This window comes from Melopsittacus undulatus, chromosome 1 (assembly GCF_012275295.1).
Source record: "Melopsittacus undulatus isolate bMelUnd1 chromosome 1, bMelUnd1.mat.Z, whole genome shotgun sequence".
NCBI lineage: Eukaryota > Metazoa > Chordata > Aves > Psittaciformes > Psittaculidae > Melopsittacus > Melopsittacus undulatus.
This window is the reverse complement of record NC_047527.1, coordinates 99,900,623-99,917,072: the sequence shown is the minus strand read 5'-3', so window position 1 is coordinate 99,917,072 and position 16,450 is coordinate 99,900,623. Positions and strand designations below refer to the sequence as shown.

General features: G+C 38.1%; 1 protein-coding gene across 1 annotated transcript; it reads right to left on the bottom strand.

Annotated features, from left to right (window-relative positions):
• Positions 1 to 1,974: 1,974 nt before the first annotated feature.
• Positions 1,975 to 13,519, bottom strand: LOC101870779 (meiosis-specific coiled-coil domain-containing protein MEIOC-like). Its single transcript, XM_013129309.3, has 6 exons — positions 13,374 to 13,519; positions 9,519 to 9,620; positions 7,176 to 8,967; positions 4,814 to 4,948; positions 4,526 to 4,706; positions 1,975 to 2,177 (listed from the first exon to the last, which is right to left on the bottom strand). Exons 1-6 carry the CDS (start codon positions 13,517 to 13,519, stop codon positions 1,975 to 1,977), a joined length of 2,559 nt encoding a protein of 852 aa, XP_012984763.2.
• Between the last annotated feature and the right edge of the window lie 2,931 nt (positions 13,520 to 16,450).

Below are 16,450 nucleotides of genomic sequence, written 5' to 3'. Positions count from 1 at the left end.
TTCCTAAGCTAGTTTGCGCAAATAAATTGCACATGAACACAGGGGAATCACTCACACTAAGACACCTGTCTCCACTACCTGCTCTTTAGGCTGAAAATATTCTTTTAAGCTGAATTAAGTTTCTTTAGGAAAGAAAAAACATAATTGTGCTGTACTAGGATTCTGATTTGTACTGACTCATGGTTTTAAACTTTATTCAGTTAATTAGTGAGGCTTGTGCAACTTTTGTCTATAAAGTTATATAGCTGCTGCCTCATTACAGTTAATAACGGCACTACTGAGACTACATCTGCTCCAGAAACATCCATAGATCCAAAACTACAGAACTGTATCTGGAACATTTGGTGAGTACATAACAGACATAGAAACAAGCACAGATTTATTCACAAAATGTCAAATTCAACATCGAACACTGTGAAACAGAAAAATCTTCATTTTTGTCTTTCAAATGTTGCTTATATCCCCAACTTAATTCAATTTTAAAATAAGGACTACTCTCCAAAGCATATTCACTAATATACTGATACCCAAGAACCTTAGTTGGCTATTAGTACATGTTAAGAGATCATGTGACAGTAAGACATTAACATACTTGTAAGTGCCCTAAGAACAAAATTTGAATTACTCTTTTCTCACCCTGAACATTCACACAGATACATAACACTCTGATTGTCTAAGCCACAGAATGGAGACAAGTTAACAGCAATTAAATTTACTAAATCTTCCATGCAAAAAAATCAGTTAAACAGCTTTGGTAACCTAGTATATAGTTAGCTTTGTATCAATATTTTGCAAATATCCCTTCCCCCAAAAAAATCTCTACGTAATATGAGTCCATTTATATAATAATATACACATTTCCTGAGTAAATTGTTAAATCTTATTATTCGGAAGATTTGGCAAAATATCCAACTTTATGTTACTAAAATAGATTTTTAAATAAACATTCAATAAACAAAATAAATATGGAATGTATCTGAAAATTATAGTACCATGAACTTATATTAACAACAAACAGCAATTTTCTCTAAGTGCATACTATATTATATAGTTACTGGTTTTTAACCCACTGAGGAATCAATAAATCTAATTTCTAATCCTGAGTGACAACTTTATATCACCTGCTAATGTGTACTTCAACGCAGCACTTGTTGCAAAGCTACAAAAACTTTTTTCTTTTTTACGGAGATTTTTAAATGGACTATGCTATGGAAAAGCTTGGTTTACACTGGTTTAGCTAGGAACCGAAGCAGCAGTGGGACTGCTGAAGCACCTCACACAACCAACATTAAACACTGATTATTCTTGTCAAACTCTGTTTGCGCTAATCTGAATTACCCAAATCCCTGTCACAAGAAACACCATAGAAGCGTGGATTGCTCTGCACAGTGATAAGATAGAAACTACTTCATGATCACTTTGGCACTTAAAAGAACCACATAATAGTGCAAAAAAAAAAAAACCCTGAACAATTCTGAAATACCTTTCTAATGGATTTTTTGTTTGTTTGTTTTAGTATGCTAAATTGTATTATTAACATTTAAAAAGAAAAAAAGAAAATTAAGTTCTACCACACTGGTTTCTCAGGTCATGGCTTGACTCACAGCTGATACATAGCTTTGGAGAAGCACACAAAGAAATGCTACTATTTTGCTCGTCTTAATAACAAAATTCTTACGTAGCAGACTCTGCAATACCAGCAATATTAAAATTGCATTAACACTATTACAAGATGTGTGTCTCAACATCAGAATCACAGTAATAGAAATGCAGCACTTATCAGTAATAGTAACCTTTTTGCTTTTTTTGACAGCTTTTGATAGCTTATCAAAAACACCATGCATGGTACTGGGCAGGACACTTTGCCCTTCCCTCCACATCCTCAGCCTCCCTTTTGTTGTTGTTATTATTATTAGCTATTATTCCAGAATCCTCCTGGGTTCCTCAGGTTTTTCTTTTTTGCATCATTTGTTTTCATGCTCCATGCTGCTTTTTTTCTTGTGTGCTTGTGTTTGGAGGACAAAGTTCCTGCAATGCCCTTTCAACAACTTCTAGTTTTACTGGACTGCTTGAAGAGTTTTTTGACAAGGTCATCTGCAGCGCACACCATAAAGCGGTACGAGCCTTGCGTGTGGAAGCAGCCAAGTCTCTAATGGCAGCTGCCAGAGCCAAAATATCTACAATGGAAAAACACATTACAGGTTATGCTCGTACACACTGGCTTGGTAACATTAATACATTTTAAAAATTAGTAAATTTGTTCAACCCATCACTGGTACACAAAGTGTGCTAAAGAAACAGCTAATAAAACACACCGGTGTTGCATTGGTTGAATTCCATCAGTTAGCTGTTAACATCTCACCCTAACAGCAACCATAACTGTGTCCAGAACTCAGTGGTATAACCACCACACCTGTGATGCAATAATTAAGCCTACTTAATTAATGTTATCAGAGGGGACTATCTTCAAGCATAGAATTGTAGGATCCAAAGTTGGAAGGGATCTCAGGGATCATTTGGTCCAACCTTTCTTGTCAAAGCATGACCTAGACCAGACTGCCCAGCACCCTGTCCCAGCAAAATCTTAAAAGTATTGAACACAAGGGAATCCACCACTTCCCTGGGGAGATTATTGGAGGGGCTGATTGTTCTCATTCTGAAAAATTTTCCTCTGGTGTCTAATTGATACCTTCCCAGAAATAACTTGTGCCCATCACTCCTTGTCTTTCCCATGTGACCACTTGTAGAAAGGGAGTATCCATCTTCTTTGTAGCCACCCCTTAAATACTGGAACATGGTGATAAGGTCTCCACTGAGACTTCTTTTTCAAGGCTGAACAAACTCATCTCTCTCAGCCCTTCTTCACACAGCTGCCCTGTCCTTGGATCATCTCTGTGACCCTTCTCTGGACCCTCTCCAGCCTGTTCACATCTTTTTTGTACAGCAGGGACCAACACATGACACACAATTCCAGATGTGGCCTGACGAGCACTGAGTACAGTAGGATAACATCTTTATCTCTGCTGGAGATGCCTTTGTGGACGTAACCCAGCATCCTGCTGGCTTTTTTTCCCCACAGCTGCACACTTTTACTCAACAAGCACAGTTAGTAAAACTGCCCACTCAATTCCAGCTAGATAAGCTTAATGCAATCCTTTTTAACTCCTTTATCTTCCTTGCAGTGATACTGATCCCCACCCAGCCCCACAGTGAGGAAAGGCTCACTGCTGAACTTGGGATCTCTAAGCACTAACAGCAGAACTCAAACAAACATGTTTCACAGTGAAGAAAACACACTAAAGGTTTTTCTGCATGTGATTTAGATTGTGCTTAGACACTCAACAGCAGCACAGCTCTTCTTCAGAAACACAATTGCACTGCAGATAATTGTAAATGACTAATTGCAATTTTTCTAACTACAAGTAAGATACAGGATGGTTTAAATAATGCTTCCATATACCTTTACTATGAGGCATTATCACAACCACAGTTTGTAGGAATTCATTTATTGTTTTTTTAATGCCTACCTGTTTCCTGGCTTATGCCTGGGGCTAACATCATGTAACACAATTTTAGGAGTAATTTTAGAAGCTGGTTTGCATCTAGGACTATCACTTTTAAGGATATGACATCATGCTTGACACCCAGCTTGTGAAAGCAACACATCTTTACTCTCTTTGTAGTCTATCTTCTCCTTCTTACAAGGAACACTATCCCATACACATTGCTGAAGCCAAAGGAACACCACATCATGGCAGCAACAGGAAATAAGACAATACTGGTCAGTGCTGAGTACGGATCCAAAAAATGGATGGGAGGAGGCAGGAGATGCCCATTCCTCTTTGGAAGTAATACCCTCAGACACAGGCGTTTTCTGAGGAAAAAATAATATGATCTTTACCTCCAAACCCTGAATTCCTATACGTATCAGCTGTATGATAACTATACTGAATAGCAAATTATCACTCACACTGTGGTGTTGAAAGGGAAAGCAACTTTCCTCATTCTGCATTACTTCTACAGAAGTATATATTGCTGCTACAAATTATTCTGGCTTTACTTCAGCAGACACTGGAATTCACGAAATGCAGTTTCTGGTGGTTTTGTGATTTAGGTAATTAGACATAATCAATTAACAAGGCACCAACATTTTTGTGTGCATTTTATAAGCTGAAGAGTAGCAATAACACTAATAAAAAAAATAATAATTCAACTTGTTAAAAACACATACATTTTCACTTTTAGGACAACTACTTAGTTATATAACATCACCGGGCAGCTTTTACTGCTCTTTGAGTGAAGAGAAAAACGTTTCAAAATATTTAAAGTATCAATGGAAAACCAGAAAAGAACAAAAAAAATCGTTTAAAAGTCATTTAAAAAGTAACAAGTGTAGGTTTACACTTTTTTTTGCTGCAGTTACAGTAATTGCTGCCTATTTTTAATTTGCATGTTTCAAATGGCTTATTTCTACAATTAAAACTTTAAAAAAGCTTTTAAAACCAAAGGAATGAAAAGCAGTTACCTTTCTCATTATTATAACGCAGTGCTCGTTGTCTCTGTGGATTAGCAGCACTAACAATCTCATTCTTACGCCTTGCCTGTGTTACGTGAATGGCTTCCATATGGTGTTTCAATGTAGTGGTTATGTTACTGTGTACAGGGGTACCACTAAGCCTTTCCATCTTTTCTACTAAGGTGAGCACCTGCCAGACATTGAAAATATCAAAAAATCACTAAACATATATAAATCTTCATTAAAAAAACAAAGCACTGAAAAGAAATGCAGGAATTGGAGCTCAAGAAGACTTACTCTGGCTTGTTCTCGTAACTGGTCGACAATCAAGCGATCAACTCGTGATGGGTTAGCAGGAAGGCGGGACATGAGAGTGGTATTTGAGCTTGATATGCGCTTTCCTGGGAAGTTTCTTGCAAGGTCAGCTTCAGTCTGAAAGGGAAATAAATAGCCATTGTACGTGTTTGAAATTACTACAGTATTACAAACCACATTTTGGGGGCATTTACAATTTTCAAATACATTAGAAGTGCACTTCCTGTCTTTACTTCTGACGGCATTTGCACAACAATGCTCCCAAACACTTGTTTAGAAGTACAACCAGCTGCAGTCAGACTGAAAATACTTCTGTAATTCAGCTCCACCTCAGAGTACAATGCTCACTGGCAGCTTTACAAAGCTGTCCATCTTTGGTTTAAACCATCTTGGACACAGACCACAGGCAAAAAAAGTCTTGTGCAGCACCCCAGGTATGCCTTTCAAATGTCACATACTATGATTATTAACAAAAGAAACAGGTGATCACACCAACATAAGCTGTATTTGAAGTGTATCAGGATTAAGCCAGATTTAACATAAATAGGTATCGGCTCTGAGAAAGTCATCAACACAGCTGCTAAACTCCCCACTGAGAAAGGAACTGGCCAAACCACTATACAGTGCAGAAAGTGACATCACCTACTTTTAGACAGGAGCTTCTTACACCTGAAGTAAAAAAGACACAACTAGCAGATGATTCTCCATCTTATTCCTTCTTCAGTGTACAACAGACTCAGAAGATTAGTACCACACTGCAGTTCAGGACAAGGTTAAGTCCACATTCATACTATATGCACATTCATACTGAAAATATGTGTTTAAGTTCTTTTCTTTTTGGTTTACTGACACATCCATATTATTTAGTCTCTGCCCTCACCTAATATGAATTAGAAGAGCTGGCTGACTCCACCTGTATTCATCTCAGAAGCCTGACATTCAGAAAAAAACATAAACTCATATGACATCAGGTATTTAAGAACAACAACTAATAAGCAATTTTCAGTATAAATCTTTATGCACATTTAATATCACAGGCAATTCACAAGGTTTTTTTTTAAATGTGAGATGCCTAGAAAGGTGAGATTTATACAAGTTAACAGGTAAGTTCACTGTTGCTGTGAATTCCAAAGCAGCTGCACTGAACAGGTTTCTGAGAGCTGAAAGGGTTGACTAATTAAACAGATTAGACAGAATTATATGCAAGTCCTGCTGGAGGGAGTTTTCTGTCAACACTCTTAATAAATTAATGTAGGGTGAGAATATCATAAGTTTGAGAATGTCAGAAGACAGACCCTTCCCATACACATAGGTACAGGTGAGATATAGCATTCTTCAAAACTATAACTACAAGCAGGGATTAACAAAGCCCAAGCACATTCTTTTCAGGGAGTCAGGATGCAGTCAGCCCCTTGTGAGGAGTAAGTATTTTGGCTGTAGGAATGTGAGCCATGCTATGGCAGCTGGCTTGTGGGACAGAGAACAGTTTACACTGTTAAAGCTATCTGCAGGTGTATGCTGCAACTACAAAACCTAAGGACTGAGAAAGCCTGTGTAGATCACTAGGCTAAAGTTGGATCACTGAGAATGGACTAGATCCAAGTTAGTCTAAGAAAGACACTACTATATCACTGACAGGGAAAAAAAACAAACAAAACCCAACAACAACAAAAACAAAACATAAAAACAAACAAAACCACCACAAACCCAAAAAACAAGAAACCCAAAACACACACCAAAAAAAACCCAACCAACAAAAACTAAAACACATCACAAAAAATTCTCTCCTTAAATGGAGAGCCTGTGTATGGAATACTTGAGTTACAGATTTAGTTGGAGACAAGTATGGGACAAGAAAAGAAGAGAAATCCATCTAACGAAACTGTGCAACATGAACCTTTAAGAACATTAAGGGGCATAAACCACCAGTACTTTACAAAACACCTGTAGCGGCGAGGGCCCTGATCTATCATCTAGAGTCTTAGCAAAGGCCCATGGAATTAATAACAACTAGCCAATCACTTTTTATTGACCATATTAATAAAAACCATCCAAGCTAACGATAACTCAGTGGTTTTTCCAGTGACATTGCTACTACATTTGATGTAGCAAATACTGTGGGTTAATGGAAATGTTATATTCTAAGGGAAAGTGATTTAGACACTAAAACTCAAAAGCCCCACACGATTTAAAACCAGTCATGCCAAATTATACAAGCATTGTATTCAAAGCAGATGTTGCAGATGTTGTTCTAGGTATTTAAAACTAACAATGTGACATAGAATTCTCGCCCCCTCCAAAGGAGGGACAGCTTTGATAGGAAGTTTGGTCAGTTGTGTTTTACCTTCTTTCTCTCTTTCTCCAAAGCTCTCCACTGCTCGTAACACTCCTCCAGTCGGATGTGAAGCTCATTAGCAGGTCCACTGCGATTTCTCAGAGGTCTGTACTTGTTAAATGGTGCTGGAAAGGCAAAGTATGGTGCAGCTACTTCTCCACAAAACAGATCATTGATAAAGGGATACAAGTAGCTCAAGTCATCGTAATGAAAAAGATCAACAAGTTCTGAGAATGGAAATGGTGATGGAGGGAAACCAAAGTTATTTGCTGATGAAAAGAGATGAGGATTAAATGAAGGAAAGCCAGGAGTTTGTTTAAAATCAGACATTAATGGGAAAGAAGGAAAAAAAGAAGGATTGATGAAATCTGACATGTTACCACTATTCTGTTCATGCTTTTTTTGGAACATATTGAATTGCTGATGATTTGGGGTTGTATATCCAAAAGGAGGAGTCCAATTCCTTCTGCCTCTTTTATCATCTTTATTACTATTTTCTTGGGTCTGTTTTTTTGGAAATCTGTGGTATTTTTCAGGGTCTTCACTTACAGCATTCTGCTGTGTTAACCGGTCAGATAGAAAATCAATGGGGTATTTGTGGTATTGCCCCTCCTTATTAGGCAATGAATTGTGCTGCAATTGTCCAATGGCTTTCATTTGCTTTGGATTTTCTGAGATGGAATTAGAAATTCTCAAATTATTAGAAACACCATTTGGTATTTGTGACCTTCCATCCTTCCCTGAAGGGAAGATAGGTAATATCTGTGGGTAGTAGGACTGCATTACAGACTGATGTGTGGGATAACCAACAGACATGGCTGAAACCCCTGAAGATGACTGCAGACTTGTTACCATTTGCTTTCCACACAGGATATCTGATGTAGCTGTTTTCCCATCCAGCCACGTACGTCCATGGTACGATGAGTAACTCCCATTTTGCATAACAGTTTTTAGAGATAAATCATACTCTGATACGTTATGAGAGCATTCTTTAGAACTAATATGGATCTTACAGTCATAATTACTAAGAGCATTCCCCGAAGTAAAGCTATGACAACCATTTTGCACATGGGTTTCCTGTGCTGTTGTGTCTGTTCCTCTAGAAAAAATATTCTCCTTAGGGGGCTGACTGAAAAAATATGGCAATGGATGAATAGATGACTGTAATTTATGAGCAGCTGTAAAGTTTCCATATCTTTTAGAAAACAAGTGGTTGTCCTGAGACACTTTATCCCAAGAGTCATCAACAGGCTGATCGGAAGTATCAGGGGAATACTTAGATTGTTCTTGAGTACAATTTTTCAGAGCTTTGCCTCTTGCTCCTTCAGTTTTCCAAAACTCTTTCTCAACACTAGTGCCTTCTTTAACTCTTTTCTGAGAAGAAAAAGTGCTAAAATTGGAACCGTTTTTGTCATAGTCTCCATTTAACCTTATGTGGTCAAAACTGCCCAAATGCTGATTATAGTCTACATTTTGAAATGAAACTCCTTCTTGATTAATTGCATTACTATTTTGCAAAGGGGAATTGCCAGGGTAACTGTTCTTCAGAATATTATCAGGCTGAGTGCAAGGCCCAGATGGAGAAAGCCAAGACTGTATGAGATGAAGATCTTCTAAACCACTGTGTAACATCTCCACATCATGTGACTTCTGCAAGTGCTCCTGATAGCAGTTCTGTGTACCCATCAGGGTTGAAAAATCCTGATTTTCAACAGAGTGCTTAGATGAGAACCCTGAGAATTCACCATTGCTTCCAAGGTCAGGTGCCCACACAGGTGGAAACAATCTTGAGAGAGAATTCCTGTAACAAAGTTAAACAAGCCTCCTGTAATGGTTTAAGAAATTTCTTACATTAAAACAGTTCATGTATCGCTGTCATTCCCTCAATGTACATGTTTACCCCATTACATTCTTGGCTAATCATACATAGCCCTCCTCTAAAACATAAGCTGTGGAAGTACTCCTGCTGCAGTTGAGTAAATGCTATGTGAAATCTGACTACTAATGCTATTCTCTAATGTTTATAATCTGTATATTGAGAACTGCAGAGTTTATTCAGATTTATTAAATATTTTAGATTTCATTGTATTTAGTCAACTCCCTACCAGTTAAAATGAGATTTTCCCCTCTCCTCCCAAATGCTGTAGGTTGATAGAAGACTAGAAAATTTGCATTTCTAACAGTTTGTTGCCTTACTTTTTTAATGGCAACTGCAGTAAAGAAGAACACCTCTACATTTTAAAGGGATTTATAAGACCTTCATTACTCAACGCTGTGAAATAATTAAAAATGTATCTCTGTAAAAGGACATAAACCCATACGCACACATAAGAACTTTCAGATCAAACTTACCAGTCTGTAACTGGTTCTTGCTTGCTTGGCTCCTCTAAAATGCTTGACACTAGCCCAAACATATCAGGGCCATTGCCAGAACAAGAAAGGTTTACTGGTGCCCTAAAAAAAACAAAAAACAAACAAAAAAAAGCCTAGGAAATCTTTTTCTCCTTAACAAAACAGGCAAAAGAAAAAGTAAAGCATTAAACCTTTATTTCAGCAGCATCTGCTAAGTGTTCTGCATTTAATGTAATCTCAGGACACATATATAGAGATCTCCTCCTGCACTCATGAATTCTACAGCTTAAATGAAGCAGAACAACTTCCCTAACTTCTCACTTCACCAGACACTTCTCAAGCTGTTAAGTGAAGAGTAAGGAGCAGCGAAAGATTTTTCTCTTTTCAAACAACGTAACTTAGTTTATAGACACTTCTTCACATCTTGAGTGCCTCCTTCAGAGGATTAATATCATCAACCTTCTCAAAATCTTGGGGATTTTAAATTATCTATTTCCATACTTTAATAACTGTAATTTTAATCTCAAAACATTTAAGTTATACTTAAGTTGAATCATTTTTTAATCCCCTTAGAAAGGAGTTGGTCAAAACTGTATTAAATATTCCAGATAAATACCAAAGTTGCTCAACCATCACTACTCTTACACAAGCCCAACTTTTACTTCAGGTGCAAAATGAAATCTTTAAAGAGCTGTCTAATGGCATCTAACTCTTACTCAGCAGTTAATTAAAACATAACACCATTAAGATCTCCTTCCCTCTAACACGCATTGTTCTGCTCCAATAAATTTCATTCATCATCCTATTCTCATTCAGCTGATTCATTTCAGTGTCCCTGAAGATCTCTGTGTCTTCCCTGGTGTCAGCTTATCCCAATAGCTACATCATCTGCTACTGCTACCTCATAATTACTCATGCCAATTTTGCTATTTAACAACTATAAAATGAGGGATAAACTACTACAACTATCACCTTGTTAATCTCTTGCCACAGTGAAAATTAGATAGTTATGCCTTACTAGCTTTTAAGGCTCCACCACATTTTGACTCTTAACTACCTTATTATTTACTTCCTGACCATTCAGTTCCTTCTGGAAAGAATCTGGTGTGTGTTTTTGTTTAGGATACACATAAGTGCAAGAAATCTTGAAAAATGTTTTATGAGTGTAGAACTATAACTGCTTCTTGATCACTAGATCTCTTCTATGCCTTCGTCAGATGGCAAACCTTTTTTTCTCTTATTTTTTGTAAGGAAGCCTATTTATTTCCAATTGCTGGAACCAAATAGAGATCAGAGATGAAAGCTTGCGTCTAGATGATGATTTTCAGCAAAGGACAGGTCAATTTACAATGTAGCATAGAAATTAAAAACACTGGACATTTTAGAACCACACACAGGTCAGAAGTAAGGTGGAATGACTATAAATGAAAAAGATAATCATAGGAAAGAACAAGCACAGGACAGCAGTGAGTCTAAAATTGCCCAAACAAGATTTTTACACACCAGATGGAAGTGAGATGAAATGTTTGTGTGTTCCTTCTGGTACATGCACCAAAAACATTAAAATGCAATTCAAGGCAGGAGAAACTGAACACTTGACAAATCCTATTTCTTAATGCAATCACTTGTTCAAACAAGGGACTAGAAACACCTCCCCCTGCTTTTTGTCTCAAGCCAGCACTGTTCGCTACCAGCAACATGAAAATTCTTGGTAATGTGACATGTCAGGAAGCATCTCGCAAGGTAAAATCCCAATATACCCTGACAGGAAGATACTTCCCATGAAACACACCAAAACACATGGCAAAGAAGTCAACTACATTCCTACCTTCTAGTCTCTGAATGAACAAACCCTCCATCAATCACAGGACAGCTGAATTCAGAAACAAAAATCCCAGTGTAACAGGCATTCAGTTTTCTCAAGTCCAAGACAGGCAGCAACTATCCTTTCTGGTTTGTACCAGAAAACAATTGCTGTAATAGCCCTTAGTTCTGTACCATCAAGGAATCAAATCTTCAGCTCCTAGTGTCTTAAGAGAACTTATTGCCGACCAAGGCAGAATAACATAAAAAGAATACATGAAAATAACCAGCACACAGGAAAGGCAAAGCCATGCCAAACTGCTTACAACTACACCAAACACAACACAAATGTCCAGCCTGGAACCCAGTTTGTGGCAGCAAGCAAGCCTGCCCCTACAGACAAATAACAAGAAATAGGACAATGAACCAAGACCTACAGCTCTTCACCAAAACTTCCAAGACCATCCTCCAAGGCCCTCCAGGGTGGGAGAAGGAGAGTAGTAGAAGATGAAAGACCAACTGGCAAATGGAAATGGTACCTTTGCCACATCTATGTGCTGCTCTAGCTGTTGTGATTAACTTTAGAACTGAAGCCGAGGACAAGTCCGCAGCCTTTGAGGACAGACATTGCATGTGTTGTCTTCCTTTGGGGAGATACTGCATTTGCTACCTTTTATTTGCTACCTTACAATAATCTAAAGGCTGCTTTTAAGAAGAGATTGTATATTTTTATTAGGGGATTGCCACTCAGAGCTTAAACTTCGCACTTACAACTAGTACTAAAGCTATATAAACTTTTATTAAAACAAATAGTGCATGTATCTTCTTTAACTGTACTCTTTCAGCACCTTTTGAACCAGTGGACTCCCCTTTCTCCTCACATCAAAATGCCTCCTTCTTACTAGGCAAGCGATAAAAAAACTGCAGTGAGACTGATATCATCAATGCTAACAGCATCACCACAGTGTCAAAAGCTGCTGTGCCAGTCTGTACCAACCAACTCCCCGAAAGCAATATTATGTTGCCAGCACTTGGCATTAAGATGGAAAGAAGAGAGAGGGAAGCCTAATACAAAATCATGGTTTACATTTTAAGGCTGGAATAGTTCTAATGTTACAATTTCAATGGCTGTGCACAAGCCATAAAATCACCAATACAAAGGCAATAACCAATTATTTCAGTGGGCATCTCCCAGTTTCTATAATCATTCCCTGTTCCTTGCAACCCTTGTATCATTCATGATTTTATAAAAATCACTCCTCAGCAGAGCTGACTCACCAGAACTGAAGTTTTATTTACTCTCCACTGATGTGGAAACTTTCAAAACCCTGTACAGCCTCAGTGCCCTGCTCTGCACCTTTACTAATTCTACTGCATTATTAAGACTGGATGACCAGAAGTGCCTGCAGTAGTCAGGACCTGGGCAGAGTGGAGTGCTCCAGGGGAATAAAAATGTTTCATGATTCAAGTAACAAAGACCCTTTGCATTCATTCAGCATCCAAAACTGCAACTGATTATATATATATATATATATATATATAAAATCAAACTTCAGTGCATTATATCAAGGGAAGACAGAAGGCTGGCATATTTTCAAGAGTAGCTGTACGCATATTTATGCTTTCAGCTGCAGAGGCACCACTTACACTTGACCTGTGCCTAACACTCTCTGCATTGTTCATGCTCCAGGAAATACTCTATATTACCAAGCAGGATCATAACGAGCTATGGTACTGAGGGGTGGGAGGCACAGAAGGAATTTTCCTTAAGGAGTTTTCAATTACATATGGCATTTTCCCATTTTATTCCCTAAATATAGTATTCTTTCCAAATTTTAAAATGTTTTTACATGTAAATATACACATCTATACACATACAGACTCCCTACTTTTTCACAACCTTTATAATAACTATTATAGAGAAAAAGAAAATCATTGAGTTTCTATTTATCCCACAAACTCTTCCCAAAAAGATCCAGATTCCATTAGTTCTGCTCCATAATACTGGTATTCTAGAACATCACCATAAGATTACACCAAGAATGCTCATACCGTTTCTTTGTGCAGTCCTGAAAAGAGGTTTTAGAGCCAATATCCTCTTCACATGTTGACCAGTTACTATATAGATGGGAAGATTCTAGAGGAGGTGGCGTACTAGTAATTGCTCCTAATAATGGGGAAAATAATTGAGTGTCCATTGTTTGGTTTTGGCTATTTACCTATGTTGAAAAGAGATAGAAACATTTTTAACATTAGATGTTTACATAAATGAGCAGTAAATGCAACAAAGCAAACCCTTCCTTTTATATCTTGAGCTACGTAACTTTTCAGGAGAATGGAACATAGCTATGATAAAAGGATATAGTATAAACTTGCTGCATCCTCTGCCTTAAAGTAGGCTAAAAATAATAATAAAAATAAATAATTTAAAAAATTTACTTACTATAACACGAACTGTCTACAGGTTTCACATTGTAGGTGTTTGCATGTCACATTCACAAGCTCAGAATCTTCTGGCCTATATGACTGGAAATGCACTTATCACAGGCATACACATCACTTCTGAGAAAACAAAGGGAAGAGAAATTATCCCTGAAAACATAAAATATTCCAACAAAGTGCCCCCAGTTAGCACAAAAAGACACTACTAAACTTCACAGAGCAAAACATGGGTAAGAAAAGCCATCTGTCTTAAATGATAGTCCAGAAAAGACAATTATTTATTCAAAGAATAATAGGAAATCTAAAGAACATGAGGAACCACACCTCACACAGTATCTCATTGCTATGACAGAACCTGTGATTGACAAAGGTTTACGCTGAGCATCAGAAACCTGCTTTGAGTTAGAAAGAACCTCTAGCATCATCTAGCCTAAATCCCTGCTCAGAGCAGACCCAGTTAGGTCAAGCTACTGATTTTCTGAGATCCCAACTGAAACCCTAACACCTTTCCAACCCTAACTATTCTATGATTCTAATTTGAGGCAGGAGGCACTGACTCCTATGACCCTGTGGAGGTCAGACACATATTCTGTAACATTCCATAAAAACACACTATCAATATCTGCATTATTAAATAAGAAACAAGAACAACTTCCTGGCCCAGAGACTAAATGACACAACAGTGCTCTTACCCTGCAGTAGAGGAGTATGGTGGTATCCACATTATCTGCTACAAATAACTCCTGAATCACATACAAATATCATTTAAGAAAGCAGCATCTGACCAAGGCCAACATCTCAGCAATATCAACAAGCACAAAACAATGCCTGAGCCTTGGTTTTGCTTTGTCTATTAAGAAGCAACACAGAGATAAATTGCGCTCCTTGGCTACAGTAGAAAATATTTTTGCACAAATTAAAAACAAGATCTGCAACTAATGGATTTATTTATTTATTTTCAGAGCCATTAATCACTGCTAATGTGAGCTGTGCAGGACAATGTGACCAACGATCAGCTAAGGAGGTACCTCATGTACCTGAGATACAGCCTCATCATTCAGCACTTCCAAACCACTGGACTCTGCCATTCTACCTAGTCATGCAGAATTTCAGAATAACTGAGGAATTCTTATCCGGGCCGTACATATGAATTACTAACAAGATACGGTAAAAAGAAAGAGGGATAAAACAGTGTGTTGCCTCCTTCAGCTTGCTTTGGTTTCAAAGTTCTTAACTGAATTTCAGGCAGTCACAACATCTAATAACTTAACGGCTTTGCAGAGAAAGGACTGACTACAGAGGCACAGAGGTGCTTCACTCAGAACGAATGAAATGCTGCTTCAAAACTAGAAAAAGTTAAAAACAAAAAACAAGCTATGACAACTCCAGTCTTCAGTAGGGGTTTGCTTCATTCTTTCCACCCTGCAAATCATGGGAAAGCTGCTGCTTTCATTGAATTATCTCTTAAAACAACAAAAAACTTACCACATCTAAAAACTAAACAGGTTTATCCCAATGCATTTTTTTTTCTTCCAAAGCACAACAGATACAGCTTCTGTTCTTTCATGTAAAATGCAAACATGCATGTACTAAACTCTCACCCTCTGTACGAAACTGAATACACTGTAAAATCACATCTTATCTTCTAATGCATGCAGAGGGCTTTTAACTTCTGCATGCAGATCATCACAACTGAGGAGTAAGCCAACAGAAGCACCTACCAAGAGCATTCACTGTTTCCAAAAGCCTTGCAGAGTTCTTTGTATTTAGAAACGTTTTCAACATTTATTTTATCTGGGGAGGAATAAGAGTGGAACTCCATCGGTATAATGTTAATTTCAAATATAAATATGCATGAAGATAAATATCAAAGCTATCAGGCACTGATGGTATTACAGTACCTGCAGGCGAGTCCTGTGCTCCCACTACACACTGGTGCCTTTTTGATTCCTGACTCCTTTGCTCCTTCTTCACCCAGGCTGCATGCTAAGGATCTGTTGTTACTATGTAGATACAAAGACCTTGAAGACAGCTCCTCTTCCTACCATCCTCCCATTGCCCAGTCAAGCGCCCTGCTAGCACAGCTGCCAGGCGGGATAAAGCAGATGCAATCTATGGACCTTAGTACTGGGCTAGATAAACAGTAAACTGCACCAGGAACAGAGTTCTGCACAGCAGAGAAGCAGAACAGCTGAGGTTTGAGGGGACCTTGGGAGTCAAGGCCCCTACTTTGAACAGAGCACTCAGGAGCTTGTGCAGTCATGTCCCGAGCACTGCCAAGGACAGAAGACAAGCAGACACGTCAATGTGCCCACACTGTATCTCCAGACATAGATAGGAGACAAATTTTCCAGAGACAGACACTTCTGCCTATCTACCACTTCTTGAGATGGACAGCTAGGAGACAGAGATCCACTGTCTGAAGGCTTAACTGCACTCTGAAGACAGCAGAAGATTCAAACATTATTTCTCATTACTGGAAATATTTTGTTTCTTATGCTGTCCAGCTAAGTACTGGAAACAATTCAAGGCTGTAACTGTCTACTCTAACATGGTAATAGCTGCTGACAGAGCAGTGAAGGACCCTCAAGCAGACTAGAGGAGTTTAAGGGATTTTCAGAGACAACTTCATTAAAACAATACACATCTTTGTCTCTAAACAGCAGAGACGTGCACTTGATGGGTGG

Coding starts and splice junctions, on each gene's coding strand:
- LOC101870779 (XM_013129309.3), bottom strand. CDS start 13,519: ATGGACACTCAATTATTTTCCCCATTATTAGGAGCAATTACTAGTACG. Junction 9,621..13,373: donor CAGGACTGCACAAAGAAACG/GTATGAGCATTC, acceptor TGTTTTTTTTAG/GGCACCAGTAAACCTTTCTT. Junction 4,707..4,813: donor AGTTACGAGAACAAGCCAGA/GTAAGTCTTCTT, acceptor AATGTCTGGCAG/GTGCTCACCTTAGTAGAAAA.